General features: G+C 53.5%; 1 protein-coding gene across 1 annotated transcript; it reads left to right on the forward strand.

Annotated features, from left to right (window-relative positions):
- Window positions 1-538: 538 nt before the first annotated feature.
- Window positions 539-15,322, forward strand: LOC131757612 (zinc finger protein ZIC 4-like). Its single transcript, XM_059065263.2, is given in 5 exon segments — window positions 539-777; window positions 832-1,270; window positions 3,650-3,734; window positions 9,688-10,305; window positions 14,853-15,322. Coding segments are annotated over 5 exon segments (1,851 nt in total).
- Window positions 15,323-17,861: the final 2,539 nt, after the last annotated feature.

The raw sequence follows: 17,861 nt of genomic DNA on the forward strand, positions 1-17,861 counted from the left end.
TACCCCCAGCAGCGGGGTAGGAAGTACCCTTATCGCGGCCACTGGCACCCAAACCCCACTAGGGTAAGAGGCCCAGCTAGACTCTTCCCCCATCCCCTCCCTCCGTAGCCCCCCAACCGTGGTACAGGCCCCACCCCGCTGACACTGAGGGGAGGAGGGGGCGCCGAGAGGCTACGCTGGAGATGAGTCCATCCCTTTTTCTGGGGGGCGGTGCCAGGGGGACGAATGGGGGTCCCACGGGCACGCGGACCAAGGGCGGCTTGTTGCCTGCCCGCCTCCCCTCCCCTCTTTGTAAATCGCCTGGGTGCCCCACCGTTGGCCTAAGAAGGGGAGTCGTGGCCCAGAGCTTCCCTCGCCCCGAGTGAGCTGGGCCCGCGCAGGAGGGGGCCCCTGCAGACAGCTTCTCCGTCCTGCCCCCCCCCCCCCCCGGCGAGGATGGCAGGGAAAGACTCGGCTTCCCCTCTCCAGGGTCAAAGGAGCCAAGTTCCCCCGGCTGGCAGCAAGATGATGGAGCTTCTCCACCGCCACCTGACGGGGGATGCCGGCCGGGTCAGCTGCGGGGCCCGCATCCTCGCCTCCGTGCAGCCTGGTCCTGCCTCAGGACGCTGACTGCTGGTATCCGCTCTCTGCGCGCGGCGGGCTGTGGGTTTGGGACTTGACTTTCTCTCTCCCGGATGCGAACGAGGGCTACGACTGGCTCTCAAAGGAGAAGGCTGCAGCTACCTGGGATCCTGGCCACTACCCTAGACGCATAGAGGCCTTGGAAATTAGGGACAAGTGGGGGCGAGAACAGAGTCAGGCTGTGAAAGAAAGCTAGAACTGCCCCCAAAGGGAAAGTTTGGGGTTGACGAATGGTCCATGGGGACATCTGGGAGCCAGCGAGGTCTTTGAAATGGAGAAGGGGCGTTGGAGGGGCTGCAACTTGGCCTGCACCGTCTGCAGGAAACTCCTTTTGGATCGCAAGGTCATATTTCTACCCCTTTTCCGACCGCATTGGCCTCAGAGCGACCTGCGAAGGGGCACCAGGTTCCCTTCCTCTGTCTGGCCGCTGGCAGTTTGATGGGGGTGGGGGTGGGGGCGGGGGTTCAAAGGGACGGTTAAATGTCCAGGCTGGTGCTTCAAGCGACCCACTAACGCAGATTCTATTCTGGGCACACAGAGGTCTCCCAATCTTCAGCCCCCGGCTGGAGGAACCTCAGCTTCTCCCCCTAGGGAACAGAAGAATGAGAAAAGGCCGTCGCACGACCGAGCCTCGAATCCCAAATTCCTGGTGTCTGGGGGCCCGATGAAGGAGAGCCAGGGAGGTTCCGGGTGCAGCTGGGGACAGCAGGCCACGGGGCAGAGGCCGGGAGCCATTTTGCCTTTAGCCAGGGAGCTCCCAGACAGCCCGCAGGGCCCCTGCTCTGCACCCGCCCCGCCGGCCAAGCTGTGTCCGAGAGGCGGGCACGCCTTTGACGGCGCTCCCGCGGGTTAATCAGTGTGGAGCACTGGGGAAGTCTCGGGGACTGAAGTCGCTGGCTTGGGAAGCAGGCTGAAGATGACCTCTGACCTTGGGCAGGCCTGCGCCTGTTAGGGCGACCCCACAATGTGCAGGCTTGGCGTTCCCCCAAAAGAAAAATGATGCCTTCTGCCTGTACCCACCGGCCCACTTTCATAGCTCTCCCCCAGCACGATCCATTACTGAAGCTCACTGGCACCCTTTTCTGGTCTCAAGGGAAAGACGGCAGATTCCAATAAGCCTTCAGCTTGTGCCCCTGACTGACGATTCAGTGCCCGGGGCTGGTGTAAGGAGACAAGTCAGGAGCAATCTTTCCGGGAAAACCAAGCTGAGCGTTTTCAGGGCTTTTATATCCCTGGGTTGGCAAGGATCTCAGGTCCAGGGGCCCAGGGGCTGCTCCTAGATTCTCTCCCCCCTCCTTCAGCGAGATGACTGGCTTGCTAAGTGGGGTCAGAGTACGAACCAAAGGAGAAGATATTTACCCGGGTTCCATGCACAGGCCGGTGGTGGAGCTGCTACAGGAGCAGCTTAAGGTTGGTCCCAGTTGCCTGCCTGAAGTCCAGCCTCTGAGACATCTGTTTGCATGCCTGTGGGTTTATAATGCACAAAAGACTGTCAGGACCTGGGGATAGAAGTGACCCAGGCCTCTTAAAGGGAGGGCTCGAGAGCAGCATTGTAGGTGTGGACAGAGTTCTGTAGGGAAACTCACACCCATTTCCCTCTGAAGCAAAAAAGTAAATTCTATTAGTTCCAACCAACCAGGACTTTTCCTGTGCCAGACATCCTGCCATGAGGAAATTTTAGAGCAAGGACACCCTGCACGCTACCCTTCTGTAGGAATGCAAACTCGGGCTTTCTTTCTCTCCTGATTTGTGCGGGAAGGAGCTTATTACCTTTGGGGACAGATGCCTTTTGGTTAGAAAGAATCGAAAATAAATAAAACCCTCTGGGAAAAGGTGAGTCTAAACCCCTACTCCCACCCCTCAGGCTTGGACCCAGAAAAGAAAGGAGAGTGAAAGGTGAAAATACCTAAGCTAGTTCAAGCCCAGGCTGGGGGTTGAGGGAGAGAGAAAGAGATCTTTGAGCATAGAGAACTGGGAAGTCTTTGAGATAGCAGAGGCCCACTTGGATTTGGCCTGTGGTTCAACAAGTTAAACAACTGCTTGTTCTGTGGGCTGGAGTGTCAAGACAGGCAGACGTCCTCATTGACAGAGAGCTTGCTGTGTTTGTCCAGCCCGAGACCTTTTCAATGACTGTTTGTCTTTCTAGGCCAAATTGAGGTTTGGGGCTGGGTGAATCGCCTCTGTTTGGCTGTTCCACTGCTTTCAGCCTTGCCTGACAGATGCAGAAGTCCCCAAGATGAGTTTAAGGTTTTAAGATGACCAAAGGCTGGGTAGCTCTATCCAAAAAGTGAATTTGATAAGGAATGCAAATATTTTGGGGGCGGGGGTGGGTTATTTCTAAGCTGCTTAACCAAAAATATGTGGAGAGCCAGGACCAATTGATAGAAATAATCTCCCCCCACCCCAATCGGATGAATTTTATATTCACTTTCAATAACCAACTGCAATGGCTTCCAGATGGGTGAGGGGGTGGAAGCCATGAGAGGGTTAGGGATTCCATACCACCTTGGGCACAACAGGAGCTACACACCTGCAAAGAAATTCCTCTCCTATCAGTTCCAACACTTACAACTCAATTTTTAACCTGCTAACCTCCCAGAGGACACCCAGCCCTCCTTCTCACTAAACTCAATTAATTAATGAACTTAAAGAAAATGATGGGGGCTTCTCAGTTACAAAAGTTTAAATTCTGGAGTGAGAGACGTTTGAACACTGACTGACTGAAAGTGTGCTTAAGTCTACCTGTAAGGGAGATCCACAAATAAGTTACGGATAAAAATCTAGTTGGGAAATGATGATTTTTAATATTTTTTATCACCCAGGATATATTATTTTGCAGTAAATATGGGTAATTCCCAGCAGAATTCTCTTCTTTCACTTCCAAATTTGAAAATAGTCAAAGAAAACACTGAAAATCTCTTCAGACCAACACTTTCTTTCACTCATACATTCAGGCCACACGGTCTTGCCACACGAGCATGTAGGAAATCGTTTAACTAGTGACTGTCTCTCTTTTCTTCCCAAACAGACTCAAAGTCAGAAAATGAGATACAAGACTTCTTTGGTGATGAGGAAACGAATGCGGCTTTACCGAAACGCCCTGAAAGAGTCAAGTAAGTGAAGATCCTCTTTTGATTATTGGTTTGCTGAAGTTATTTTTTAAGTAGGAAGTTATTTTTGTATTTTTTTTTTTTTTGGTCTTTTGGTTATGTTGGTTGTGAGTTTGGGGGTGTTTCTTGAATTCCAGTGAAACTTAGAACAACACTTTGGTGTTTGATGCATTTTGCACACAAATCAGCGACACAACGTCCCACCAGCAGCCAGCTAATCCCCCTCAATGTCTACTCATCTGGACGTTCTAGAATTAATATTTGACGACTCTCTCATTGAAACAACCACCCCTGACCTTCTGCAGTTCCACTGTCACATTATTCTATGACATATTCATCTTGAATTCATTTCCGGACGATTTGATTGGAATGAGGTTTGACATGTATTGGCGTCCATGAAAGGAGCAGACTTTGATCTTGGTGATGGGGTTTACATGATATGCCTCATCTTTACCAGGGACACCAGACTTCCGCAATGTGGCAGCCACGATGTTCCCACAATGTGGTGTCTGAACAGGGAGTGACTGACAGCCGCTCTGTCAGGAATACCTTCATTGTGAAGAATTTAATTTAATATTCCATTTAGAATAAGCATATGATTTAGGGTTGGGTGTTTCCCCTTTCAGGCATCTAGTTTCCCTCATTCAACTACACCACCAGCTGACAGTTGCCTCCAAGGTATTCCCTTGTTGGTAGGAAATGCAACCTTCTTAATAAAAGTTAAATGGACAACTTAGGAAATGACTCTCTTCTATTATTTTGGGATGATTTGATGGCAAATTCTCTAGGGAGATGTGGTTATTATGTAAATTCCGTTGTTTTAATTCCTCAGTGCTGTTCTGGAAGATCCTTTAACAATGTTTCCTAACCATTTGTCAAATGATGGTTTGCTGGGAAATTAAATTTTATCCAAGCATTTTATCCAAGCATATTTTCTTTCATACGTACTTCCATTAATGATGATTAAATCCCAAACATCCATAGAAGAGGGGAGGAATATCTTCCTTTATCTTCAAAATCCTCACCGATCCCTTCTCCTCTGTACGATGTGGGCATGGACCTACAGAAGGCTCCTGAGGCTTGTTATTTTTTTCTCCTGCAAAACTAGGGACAACCTCTCACTGTAGGAATCTTGAATTCTGTCTGTGAATAGCCTACGAAGGGATTTGCCCCCTTGTTTTGGATGGTACCCTAGCCAGAAACAGGGAAGAAAGGATTGAACAAGTGACTGCAGACCTAAATGCACAATATTCAGGCAACAAGGTTTGTGCTTGGCCAGGCTTTGTGCAGTGGCCCTCAGCTTCTGGGATCCTGGCTCAGGCGTAAAAATAGAAAAAATATCCCAGCTATTGATCTGAAATCTCCTCCATTGTTTTCTTTCCAAGGAAGGGAAGTGAGACATTCCCCCACTTAAGCCAGTGATGTGAGGAGCTATAACAGATGGTAGGGCCACCAAATATATTTCTATACAGCAGGACTAGGAAAGCACTTTAGTTTATGATGTTGCTTTGTCACATCTGGGGTAAACAAAGGTGCTTAGGGCACGATTCTGAGGTCTGGAGGGATGTTTGGAATCTGGTGGTGGAACTTGCTCCAAATAGGCCCCTATGAAAACCCCCAGTGGTTCTTGAAACTCTGCTGAAGATCTCTGAGCTGCAAATATATCTCTTTTTTTTTTTTCTGCAAATCAAGCAGAAATGTGGACTCAACAATGCTATAACCCCCAGCATGGTTAGGAATAGAATGCTTCAGCCAAACATTTGGTATTGGGGGTAAGTGTGGTGAGATAACTTTTGAAAGAAAAGTTCTGAGCACCACTGAGGGACACCACTACTTAGCCTGCCCAATGAATAGTCAATGAAACCTGGAATCCTTGCTACCTGGGCACTGGAAGACTCAAAGGAACGGCCCTGAAAGCTAAAATATGCTCCACTGATGTAGGTGCCCCATCTGTCTTCTGTGATTAGCTGGATACTGCTTTGGTGCTTATTTCAGAGATATGCCTTGAAGACCCTTATGTAATCACCCAAAGTTCCCTGTTTATAAATATTCGTGAGTAAAATGGCTTTTTTTCTCCCTGTCTCTGTCCCTGAGGAAATGTCCCTCTGGGAGAATGCTTGGTCCCATTGCTGTGTTCAGCCAACCAAGGTGTGAACCACGTGGCTCCAAGGCACTTGCAAAGATTAGGCCACCTTAGTGACCTTAGGTCAACTGACCCCTGACTATTCAAGAAACATCTACCTAGGATGGGTCCAGATGTTTTCAGTGCTTCAAAAGAAGTCTGCATCTGGGAAGGAGCTCCATGGGGCCAGGTTACTGTCGGTGAATTTGGCTGAATCAGATATATCTGCCCTTTCACTGTTGGCACAAAAAGCCATACACATGTTCAAAGCTTTTCAAGGGTAAACCTATCAAGAGAGACTGTGTAGTGCAGTAACAGCCTATTGTATATAACCTCTGCTTCTTATCCCTGGAGTCTGTGGAGTCAGTGCTTAGAATTCGGAGCTGGGGGGTGTCCCACAAATTTGGATGGGATAAAAATGCATCTTTATTTTCGCCACTTTCTAATGGAATGTTATAGCTTCTTCTATTATGAGTGTGGGCAAAAGGCACAGGATTATTAAAGTTCACTAGATTCACCAGGTCTCCCAAAGGGTCCACAACCTAAAACAACTTGAATACTCCTGTTCTGTACTGTTATTCAAAGCTTTTGATGCAGGTGTGGTCACGGTGTATGTATTAAGTGGTTCGTTTTTGTGCAGATCGGAGTTTTAATGGAAGCCAACTCAGATGGTTAGTTTGACAAACATCCTGAACAGTAGGTTGTAGATTGCCAGCTTTCGGATGGGAAAGAAAATATTTTCACTGTTGGACTACTGCATCAGTGCCCCCGCACTTAGGCCTCAATGCTGCACGAGGAGCTGACTAAGTTCTGTGTTGATGGATGGTTAGGAGAAAGTGCTGGGCAAGGAGTCCCAAAGAGGAATATACTGGTTTGGGTTTTTGTTTTGGTTTTTGTTGTTTGCAGAACCCTTCATGGGTTTGCCTAGACAACTGTATCATTCAAAAGACACCTGCGTGGTGAGAAGCCTTGAAGCCAGCACTTTGAGGAAGGGAAAACAGGGCAGGAAAACAGGGAGAAGGCACCTGTGGGCAAAGGGGATAAATCTCAGAAAGCGAGAGTGTGGGAGAGGGTGAAAGCCAAGAAACAAATCCTCCAAGTCTAGTCTCAACACTGCTGTGTGGAGGCCCTTGGTTTCCAGAGCGGAGAAGGGCTTCAGCTGTCAAATGCTCTCCTTCAACTTTTTTTTTTTTTTTTTTTTTTTTATGTTAACTCAGCATCTATTGGTAGCTTGCTTAAGCTCTTCCGGCCGGAGGAGCAAAAAGACCTGGACTTGTCAAAGCCGAGGAAAATTGTTGTGGAAGTTAATCCCTCGCTAAATTGCGGCCCTGAGCCAGGAACAATGCATTAAATGAAGAAAGGCTCAACGAATCTGCCAACCATTATAAATAAGTTAATTTTTTTAAAAAAATTTAAAAGCAGCCCTTATTTACTGACCAGGAAATGTTTAAGAACAGTTCTTGGTGCTGGAGATGGCTGGGGCAGCTCAATCAACTTCATCCGAGTTCCTCGTATCCGTCCAAACTTCTCACCTCTGCTAGGGGAGCGGGGTCTTTTACTCAATCCGTCAAACTTCTCTTAAAAACCCAAGTCTTTCACGGCTTTGAGGGCGCTTTCTATGGCTGCCGGGGAGCCCCGAGAGAACTCAGGTTGCCATTTTCGGCTACTGAGTGCAAAGCAGGCTTGACGGCCAGCAGCACTTTAAATCGCCCGGCGATGCAGCCGGCCCTAGCCGGTCGGCACAAACAAAGGACACTCCCCCCTGTTTATGACACACTCGGCTGGTCCAGAACTGAAGGTTTCTTTTGGCCTATCCCCACCCCAAGACAGCGGAACCCGCAGCCCGGGAGGGCATCCCGCAAGAGGAGGCCGGGGCCCGGGGTCGCTCGCACAGCCTGGGCCGGGGCACGTGGCCTCGGCTCTAGGCAAGCGAGTAGAGCCAGAGACTCCGGCCGCGGGCAACAAGTGGCCAGAGGGAGCTCAAAGTGCAAACGATTCCCAAGTTCCCTTTCCCAAAGGCTCCGCCCGGCGTCAGGGTACAGAGCTCCGCACTGCAATTTGACGGTGGGAGAGAGACCCGGCGTGAGGCCCCGCTCCTCCTCGCGGCGCTCCCCTCGCCTTCATTTCTTTGGCCCGTCGCCCGCGGGTCGGTGTGATTTGCGGCGAGAAGGATTCTTAGGCCCTCTCGGGAGGGCGGTGTGGGTTCGAAGCCAGCCTCTCCCAGGTCATCACCGTCTCGGGCCCAGTCCTGGGGCTCGGCTCAGGGCCAGATTCTTGGGTCCGCCGGTCTCCGGGCGCTCCAGGCACCCGGGAGGAGGGGCCGGCGAGGCTAAGTGGGAAGAATGGAGTGGGGAGAAGACAGAGGGGGAGGGGAGAAGAAAGGATGCAAGCAGGAAGGCGAAGTGTGGTCAGGGGGTTCGTGGAACTGAGAGCCAGAGCTAGAGGAAGAACGAGAGCGAGAGAGCTGAGCGACGCGAGAAAATCTGGAAGAGCGAGAAAACAAAATGAGGCGCAAGGGCTGTTAGCCTAGGGTCTCCCCCGCTCCAGGCCTCCTAGTCTGCAGCCGCCTTTCCTCCCTGGATCCTGGCCCTCGCCGCCTCCAGACTCCCGGGACAAGCTGCCGAAGCAGGCCGCAGTCCCCGCGCTCCGGGGGCTGCCCATCGGCCCCGGCAGGGCTGTGGGGTCCGGTCTGCCCGCGAGGACATTGCGTGCAGCGCAGCGCCCCCTCCCCAAAGCCGTGGGGAACGGAGGCATAACCCAGCCCCGCTGACTTCCGAGAGCGGCGAGGCAGAGCAGATCTGCCCAGCTTTCGGGGAGAGAAGGGGGAGGGGGCTCATGAGTAGAGAAAAGAATCCGCGCCCGGGTCAGAGCGCATGAGCAGTAGAAGCGCGAGCTGGGGGGTGGGGAGGGGAGCGGGAGCAGTTGTGACTGTGTGTGTGTGCGCGTGCGTGCGTGTGCGTGTGCGTGTGTGTGTGTGTGTGTGTGTGTGTCCCCGTGCTGAGGGACCTGTCATCGCTGACGTCGGACCGGGACGCGGGCCAATGGGCGACCTAGGCGATTGTTCCTCTCGGCGGGCCCGGGCCACGGCCCCGAATCTCTATTCAGTTCCTCACGCGCCCCGCTGCTGCCTCTGTAGTGTACAGGATTTCAAGTAGGCATTAAAGACTGTGAAAGGGGGAGAAAAAAAAGTCACAACCCAAAACTTGAGGCGGGGGGGACTTTGCAGAAGTTGTCTATGGCTGTTCTTTCCCCTCCCCGCTGTCAGGTGACGGTGGCGTGAGCGCCCCGACCTAAGGAGCTCCGGGGAGTCCCGGCCGGGATGCAGCAGGCCTCCCTCTCCCAGCCGAGCTGGGCGCTGAAATTCGTATATATGGCCGGGGCTCTTGGGCACCACCACCCCCTACACCATCACCCCTTCCCCCACCTCCACTCCCCCGCAGGGCGCCGCGGCCCCGAGGGACCGCGGGAGTTGGCCGCCAAAGCGCGCGCGGATCGCCAGGCGGACCCCTTTGGAGCAGAGCCCAGGGGCACCCAGCAACCCACAGCCTCGGCATTGCGCACCCCACTGCCCCGTCCACCCACCCCGCCGCCACCATCCCTCTCCTGCTCATGAAGCGACAGAGGGCTCTACCGAACAGCCGCCCAGCCGGACCGCGGTGGAGGCGCTTGGCCTCGCCCTGTCCGCCCGGATCGCTGCCGCCGCAGTCTGGCTTTCGGTGCCGGCGTTGACTGCCGAGGCCCTGGTGTGGCTGGGCTGGGCCTGCCCCCTGGGGCCGGGTAGGACGCTCAGCCCTCGCCACCCGTTCTCACTCGCGCTATTTGTCTCAACAACAGGTAGCAGCTCCGGACACCATGGCCCCCAGCTCGCTGCCGCCTCCAGCCCCTCGGCGTTACCGGGCTTTCACGAGCAGCCTCCCCAGGCCTCCCCTAGCTGCACTTTGAACGGACTCCTGCGTCTGGGGCTCCCCGGAGACATGTACGCACGGCCCGAACCCTTCCCGCCGGGGCCTGTGGCCCGCAGCGACGCCCTGGCAGCTGCTGCAGCCCTGCACAACTACGGGGGCATGAACCTGACCATGAACCTCGCCGCACCCCACGGTCCCGGCGCCTTCTTCCGCTACATGCGCCAGCCCATCAAACAGGAGCTGATCTGCAAGTGGCTGGCGGCCGACGGCCCCGCACCCCCGCGCCTCTGCTCCAAAACTTTCAGCACCATGCACGAGCTGGTCACGCACGTCACCGTGGAGCACGTCGGAGGCCCCGAGCAGAGTCACCACATCTGCTTCTGGGAGGAGTGTCCGCGCGAGGGCAAGCCCTTTAAAGCCAAATACAAACTTGTAAATCACATCCGCGTGCACACGGGCGAGAAGCCCTTCCCTTGTCCTTTCCCGGGGTGTGGGAAAGTCTTTGCTAGATCAGAAAATCTCAAAATACACAAAAGAACTCACACAGGTCAGTATTCGCCACTGTCTGTCTCGTTCGGACCCTCTGGGGAGGCAAGGGGCCTCTTCCGGGCCTTCGGAGCTGGATTTCCTCAAGTTCCACCTGGGCGGGGAGGGGGGATATTTTGGTGTTTCCATGAGCCAAGTTCATAAAATATTAATTATGCCCTTCAATTAGAATCACAGAAGTTTCCTGAGGCTGTGTGTGGGAAGGATAGTATGAGATTTCTGCTCTGGGGGGTGGGAAGGGGATGCTCGGGTTTCTGTGTGTGCAAATGTGTGGTCCCTGCTTACGGAGTTTGATTTGAAGGCATTTTAAAGGGCACTGTTCCCCAAAGTTGTAAGGACCTAGGAACAATTTAATTTTTCCCTGTCCCTTTGGAATTGTGTGAGGCACACTCTTCCAATAGTCAGCCTGACAACCTGACTGCCACCTGAACTGAGAGCGCACCAGGCCCTTAGTGACTTCTTCAGGATTTGAGGGTCTCGTGGGCTAATTTTGCCCCTGTTTTGGAGCCTTGGTGACCCACACTCGGGACGTTTTACAAACCCTCCCTTTTGCTTTAGCAGAGACCCAAGGAGACTCATTCACCTTAAATGTCATTTACTGAGCTGTTAAGTGAAATGGGGACATGTGTCAACCACATCTGTTAGTTCTAGTTAACAGAAAGAAAAGGAGCCCTCTCAAAAGCCTGCAAAGTTGAACTCCTCTGGCCAGAAGCATCTCTAATTAATGCAATTGCAAGGAAAAAGTTTTCACACTTCCCAGAACAGCCTGTGAAGTTACATTAATTAGTTTAGCAGCCGGATGTTTGTATTCTTCTTAGCTAGGGTTTTCTTGCCCTCGCTTCCTCAAAGTTTAAGAAGTCAACATCTCCCCTCCTCCATTTTGGGTGCGGGAGAAGGGGACCGATGGGGGAGACAGAGAGGATGAAATAAGTTCCAGCTTGGTGCCCCACTTCTACTCCCTGGCACTCTGCCTTACGCACCCCTATTCTTGGTGAAAACATCAGCAATTATTAGAGTCAAAGAACTCACCCAGGTTGGCACTACCCGGGAAAGAAGCTTGCGAAGTCCCACCTTCTCCCCCCAAACCCTTCAGTCTTGGGGAAAGGTCCCTGGCCAGGACATTGGCACACTCGGAGGCCAGATTAAAGTCCACTTTTAAGTCTCCTACTTTATTTCGGAAATGTATAGCTTCTTCTGAGCTGTTTCCAGGATTCCCCCCCCCACAACCTCTCGCAAGCATTTGTCCCCCCACTCCTCCCTCCCTCCGATTTTTATCCAGGGGAAGAAGGAAAGAAGTGAGACCCAGATCGCCGCCCTCAGGCTCCCTATTCATTGAGCTGGCGGCCCGCACCACGAAGGTAGACACGAAGTCCTGAGCCAGAGTAGGAACTCATTTTTAATGACAGGGGGATTTTTAAACAAACTTTTACTGCTCTTTGCCGGCCTACTGTTTGAAGTCCGTGAAGCAGAAAATGGTTAAATTCTCAGTGCAATCGACCTACAGCAGAGAATCAAGTTCAGTGCGCCCGAGCTGGCTCAGGTTTGCGTCTATTCAGAACAGAATTCTAAGTGCATCCTTTCCCTTTCCACTGGCAGTCCTGATTCATTATCACCGGAGCTAAAAAAAAAAAAAAAAAAAAATTCTACAGAGCCTCTCCTGCTCCGGCGTTTCCCTCAAACGCTCCTCCTAAGTAATGAAAAGAGGAGAAAACAACAACAACAACAAAATGTGTCTCAAATGGCAATAGACCTCACTACAAATTATTCATGAAGACGGTTCTCGATTCAACAAGAAAATAATTGCCTTTTCAAATATTAATGGCGTTTCATTTCCTCGAGTCGCGGAAGCGGCGAATAGGCTGCTTTCTCAGGAGTTGAGATTTTCCGGGATCTGAATCCCGGGCGTGGCTTCGGAGGCAGCGGCTCCGATCCCGCTCCGAAAGCTTTCGCTTTGCGGCGGTCACAGAAATCCCGGAACAATGGTGCCGCCGCGAGGGAGACGCGGGCCCGCCGCCCTGCCCGGGACCCCTGTGTTGGGGGCTCGCCCCGCTCTCCCAGGGCTGGGCTCCGAGGCAGAGGAGAGGAGACGGCGCCGGGGCGGAATGCTCGCACAGCCCGGCCCAGCCACAAGTGCGAGAAAATGGCGCGAGTCGAACCGCCCCGCCACGGCCGACTTGGCCGCGCGGGCCTGGCCCCGGGCCGGGGCAGAGGCCTCTCGCGGCTGCTGAGGCCTCTCGCGGCTGCTGAGGCTCTCGGAGGAGACTCCGGGCCTTTCAGGACTCAGCCTCAGGCCCAGGCTACTCAGGGCGGGCTGCGGGGTCCCGGCCCAACCCTGCTTCTCCACATCCATCCACCCACCCACATAGGGCTCAGCGCCCAGATCTGGTGGGAGGGAGAGGGCGGGAAGCTGCGTGTTGGGTGGGGCGGTGGGGGGGTGTGCAGAGTTAGGCGAGGAGTCCGGGGCTCCTCCTGCTGCTGGGGAGAGGCCGGGAGGGCGCGGGGGCGCGGCCTCATCTGGCCTCCCAGGGGCCTTAGAACTTCCAGGCTGCCCATATCACCTTCAGTGCCCTGCTTTTTTCGCCTCGGTACCTCGCCTGGGACGAAATCATTGTTTCTGTTTTACATGAATGTCCAACAAGGCGGTCCCAAGATGGGATAAGTGTGTGTGTGTGTGGGGGGGGGGTAATACTTGGGGGGTGGCAATCAACCTCAAATTCTGTTTCTCCTGTGTTGTCTTAGCAGGTCTTGCTTTCTTTTGCAGGTCCTGAGTTACATGGTTCTTGTAAGTGATTTTAGAAAGAAAAGACAGAAGGAAGGGAGGAAGAAAAGTTTTAGTTTTGCAAATGCTAACAGGGATCAGAGGGGAGAAAACGAGAGGCACGTAGGGACATAGGGTTTAATCTGCATCTATTTTTCTAAATAAAACTGTACCGGTGTGTCGAGAAACGGCAGATGCCAGCACTGTCCAGTGTTCCACTGTACTAACAATACTTCTGCGGCGGGAGGACGCAGCGGCCGCGCAGTGCAGGAGCCCTGGGCTTCCAACCCGCTGCCGTGCGGAGGCGAGGGTTGTGCGCAAACCTCCGGCTCTGCCTAAGCCTCAACAGGACTCGGGAGTAGGGGCTTTGTTTATTCAAACCTGCCCCAAAACACCCATCTTTCCTGGAAGCGGCGGGAGAAGCAACCACAAAGGCAACATTCCACCAGCCGGGCATCTCTCCCTCCTTAGCCAGACGCTTGGGAGTCTCTCCCTCAACCCAGGGCGCCCCAGCAGCATCCATTTGTTGCAGCGCCCGGACATTTCTTTCTCTCCTTCCTTCAGCAACTGCAGCTCCAGAGGAACCTGGGCTTCCGGGTTCTTGGGGTCCTTTCCTCCCCCACACGCTAGCAAATCCAGCCGGAGGTGAGCTCCCGGTTTGGGACTCTGTCCTCGGCCAGTATTTCCACCCTAGCGCGCGCTCGCGCCTTCCCGCGGCTCTACAGGGCATCACACCACTGATCAGAGCCCCTCCCGGGCCTACCCCGGCTGCCCGCTTGCCCTCCGGTCTGCGGAGCCAGGCCTCGCCTGATCGCAGCAGCTGCGCTCATCCTGAAGCCACCGCGACCACGGGTGCGATCGCGGGAATGGCCCCGGATCCCGCTTGGCCCGGGCAGAACCTGCCTTGCCGTTTTCTCGGCTCAGGCTGTGGAGGCCGGACCGTGGGCCACGGGTGGTCTAGGGAGGCCGCTCGACCTCTCACAGTCAGTTCGGACTGGGAGAGCCGGCTCTCCGCGGCGGAGTCTCCGGGAAGCCGCTGGAGCAGCGTAATAAAATATTATTGCCGGCGCGAGTATCTGGAGGGATCCCGGACGGTTTAGGCAAGATTTGAAGAATGCTACTAAATGTTTGCCCTCAGGGGGTAGAGGGGAAGGGGGAGGGGGCTCCATTCCCCGTAAAAATCGCGTCTGAAGTGAATTGCTCGGAGTACCTTTCCCTGCAGCACGAACGCACATCATGCACACGCCGTGTGCATCGGCTGCGCACCCTTAAATTATTCCATCGCTTTGGCGTTTGCACAAAACCTACTTTAAGAAACAATTTGGGCCGGGATGTGTTTGGGGTGGACCGCTGGGCGGGGAGTGGGGAGCAAAGACATTTGGCTGGAACAGCAGTTTTGAGCAGATGCGAGCTCCTCAGTCAACTCTATTCTCCGGGCAAAGGTGCTTCTGGCTCCAGGTGGAGAAAATCTGGAGGAAAACAACCGGAGTGGATCAGGATTTTCCAGGAAGGAAACTCGACTAAGATGGAGTCATTGTTGCTCCTGCTCCGTCCCCTCCCCCCGGGTCCCGGCGGGAGAAGGGGAGGGGGGGAGGCGTGCAGGAGGGAGCTCAGGGGGCGCGCTCTGAGCGGGGAAAAGGGGGTGCCGGGCTTGCGGCGCTGGGGAAAGAGGTTTCTGAATTTTTTGGTGGCTCTCTTCCCCCAAATGGCAGAGAAATTGGGGTAGGGTAGTGAGGCCGAGCCGGGGCCACAGCCCACGCGCACTAATGTCTCTGCGTTGCCTCCACCAGGGGAGAAGCCCTTCAGGTGCGAGTTCGAGGGCTGCGAGCGGCGCTTCGCCAACAGCAGCGACCGCAAGAAGCACTCGCACGTGCACACGAGTGACAAGCCCTACACGTGCAAAGTGCGCGGCTGCGACAAGTGCTACACGCACCCCAGCTCGCTGCGTAAGCACATGAAGGTGCACGGGCGCTCGCCGCCGCCGCCCAGCTCTGGCTACGACTCGGCCACACCGTCTGCCCTCGTGTCGCCCTCGTCGGACTTCGGCCGCGAGCCCCCGGTGGCCTCCTCGGCGGCGGTGGCGGCGCGTAGCGCTGACCTGAGCGAATGGTACGTGTGTCAGGGCCCGGGCCCCGCCCCCGCTGCCCCCGCAGCGCCCCCAAGCCCCGCGCGGCCACCTGGCCCCGCTGCCGCCGCCGCCTTCACTACCAGGGTTGCTGCTGTGGTTGCTGCTTCCGCGTACCCTGACTGCCAGGTCTAGGCCGGGTTATTGAGGCTTGAAGAGAGAGTGAGGAAGGAAGCAGAGAAAGCAGGAAGGGAGGAAGGTCACCACTAATAGTTGTTAGAGCTCAATGAATATGCTGATATAATGTCCGTGTCTTAAAATATCAATATGGTACCCATATGGATTCTACAGTCACATCCACCTCCCCCCCGCCCACCCCAGACGCCCTCATGACTGGGTAGCTTGAAACCAGGGTTGGGGTAAAGAAAATAGAGAAAGAGACAGGCAGAAGGTAAACAAGAAAACATATTAGGGGAGTTTCTGTGCAATCTTGGCCATTGCAGTGGGCAAAAGTGACACCACAAAGTCCTTGTGTGGTTCACAGAATGGGAAATGTTTTCCTCGAGGCCTGGGCCTCCCCGATAGCCACCCCTACTCCGTTCCCAGCTCCCAGTCGGAGCCTCCTCGGAAGTTCCTGTGGCGGGAAGGTGGCAGACGGAATTCCTGAGCCGTTGTCTTCCGTCCTCTTTCCTTCCTCCTTTGCCAACCTACACTTCCCCTCCCCCAGCTATTTAAATGCCAGATGCAAAATTTTCCAACAGCTTCTATAAAGGACATGATAGGGAAGAGGGGGGGAGGTTCAGCATCTTCCCTAGGGATTTTATGCCCCTCCCCCAGAGACTGGCCCAAGCACACAGAGACATCTGTCTGCCTGTCTGTCTGCTCTGTATGCATTATATACTGGGGGTAAGAGGGGAGTCCAAACAACAAGAATTACAGACAAAAGAGCGGTAAAGGGGCTTTAGGATTCAATGCTCTGAGGCCTCCTCAGGCCAATCACCCTCTCCTCACACCCCCCAATTGTTGAGGAGATGCCTGTGGAATCTTTTGGGTGCTTGGCATTGGGGGTGCAGAATGGGCCAATGATGTCACTGAGGCCAGGCCTCCACAGCAAAGGGATCCAGCTTAGGCTACAGTGTCTGGATGAATCACGTCAATTCTGTGATGGTCTTTGTCGAAAATTGCACAATGTTGGTCCTGGTTTTAAAAAGGCGGGTGGGGGGAGGGGAACAAGAGATGAACTGCAATAATAAATGTTTTAAAGGCAAACACCCAATGGGTCTAGGCTGAATGTGTATTTGATATGCTGGGTACCAAATCCCCTGAAAAGGAACCAGATGTTGGGGGCAGGGAAGAGAAAAAGTCTGTGCAATTGTTGCCAAGGGGGGAAAAAAATCAGGGCCTGGTTCCCAGTCTGTCACCCTCTGCAGGGAGGATAGTGATGCTCCAAATTCTTGCTAAGATTTGGGGGGGGGGGCGTGAATAAAACGGAGGGGGAAAAAAGTTTTGGTAGACCCACCCCACTCCTCTAAGAATTTGGAGATAAGTAGGGGTGTGGTACTCCTACCTAGGGGGAGCCCCCAAAGAGCTCAATTTAAAAAGCTGAACCCAGCAAACAAGCCCTGATTCTGCTACTCTGCTGTATTTTCTTCTGTTCTTTCCTCTTCAGACACCATTCGAAGATTCTCACTCCTGCCCCGTGGCCGCACACTTGCATCAGATAAATAACGTCCTAACTGGAGAGGGACTGTTTTCATTACTCCTAATAAAAAACAGAATCATCCAAATACATCCTTAGTGAATCCGTCCTTGTGGAAGGGTGTCTGCAATCCCCTTCCCGCCCCGCCGCCACTACAATGGGGCCCAGAGGTCTCCTAGCCAAGGGCCCGCGGTCGGCAGCAAACAACTCTTTCCCATCGGGAAACACCCGCCCCACCGCCAAGGTGCAGAGGGCATCTGGGGAACTTGCTTCTTCTGAAGATGTTAAAAAATTTCCCCCTCTCCAAAGAGGACTCCTTTCTTTCTCTTCTATTTCTAGGCCCCGTTTTGCCTCCCACCCCCATCCAAAATAATGAAATAAAATAAAAATGCGTAGTCGGCCACTAATCGCCTTTAATTTTTCATTTGCTTGTTACAGATGTCCACCGCGTTGCTCGCAAGGTAATCTCGCCCTGCGCAGCTGAGCGCCCGCATCTTGCGCCTGCGACATCAAAGGGCCCGCGCACAAAGCAATGTTTCTTCGCCACGGTGCATCTTCATGGTAAGTTAGGATTTCTATGGCAATGGGCAAGTCGCACTGAAATCCTGAAAGGCCGAGCCTGGAGCCCGTCCAGGCTTTTCATTAAGGACATAATATTTACGTCTAACAGGCCTTTTTTCTTGTGTATACAAGTATATATTTTTGTTTGACGCGGACTAAATCATTTTCATTTAATTTCCGGTAAACAAAACCCACGCGAATGGGCACTTGTTCCCGATCATAATAAAAATGGATAATAATGTGAGGGAAGAAAAGGGCCGCTTGAATCGCCGCTCAGCTCCCTTTGTTTCTGCTTTCTGCGGTGATCAGAGGGCGCATTTGGGTTTGATGGCGAGTTTCTAAAGGCGAGGAAATGGTTTGTAAGAGGGGAAAGAAAAGGAGAAAGGTCTAATCAAGCTCGGGTTGTTCAAAGAGTCGGGTTTTGGGGTTGAAAGTGTGAGTTTGACGGTGCATCAGCACGCCGCGTTAGGCTCG

Source organism: Kogia breviceps, chromosome 5, assembly GCF_026419965.1.
Source record: "Kogia breviceps isolate mKogBre1 chromosome 5, mKogBre1 haplotype 1, whole genome shotgun sequence".
Taxonomy (NCBI): Eukaryota; Metazoa; Chordata; class Mammalia; order Artiodactyla; family Physeteridae; genus Kogia; species Kogia breviceps.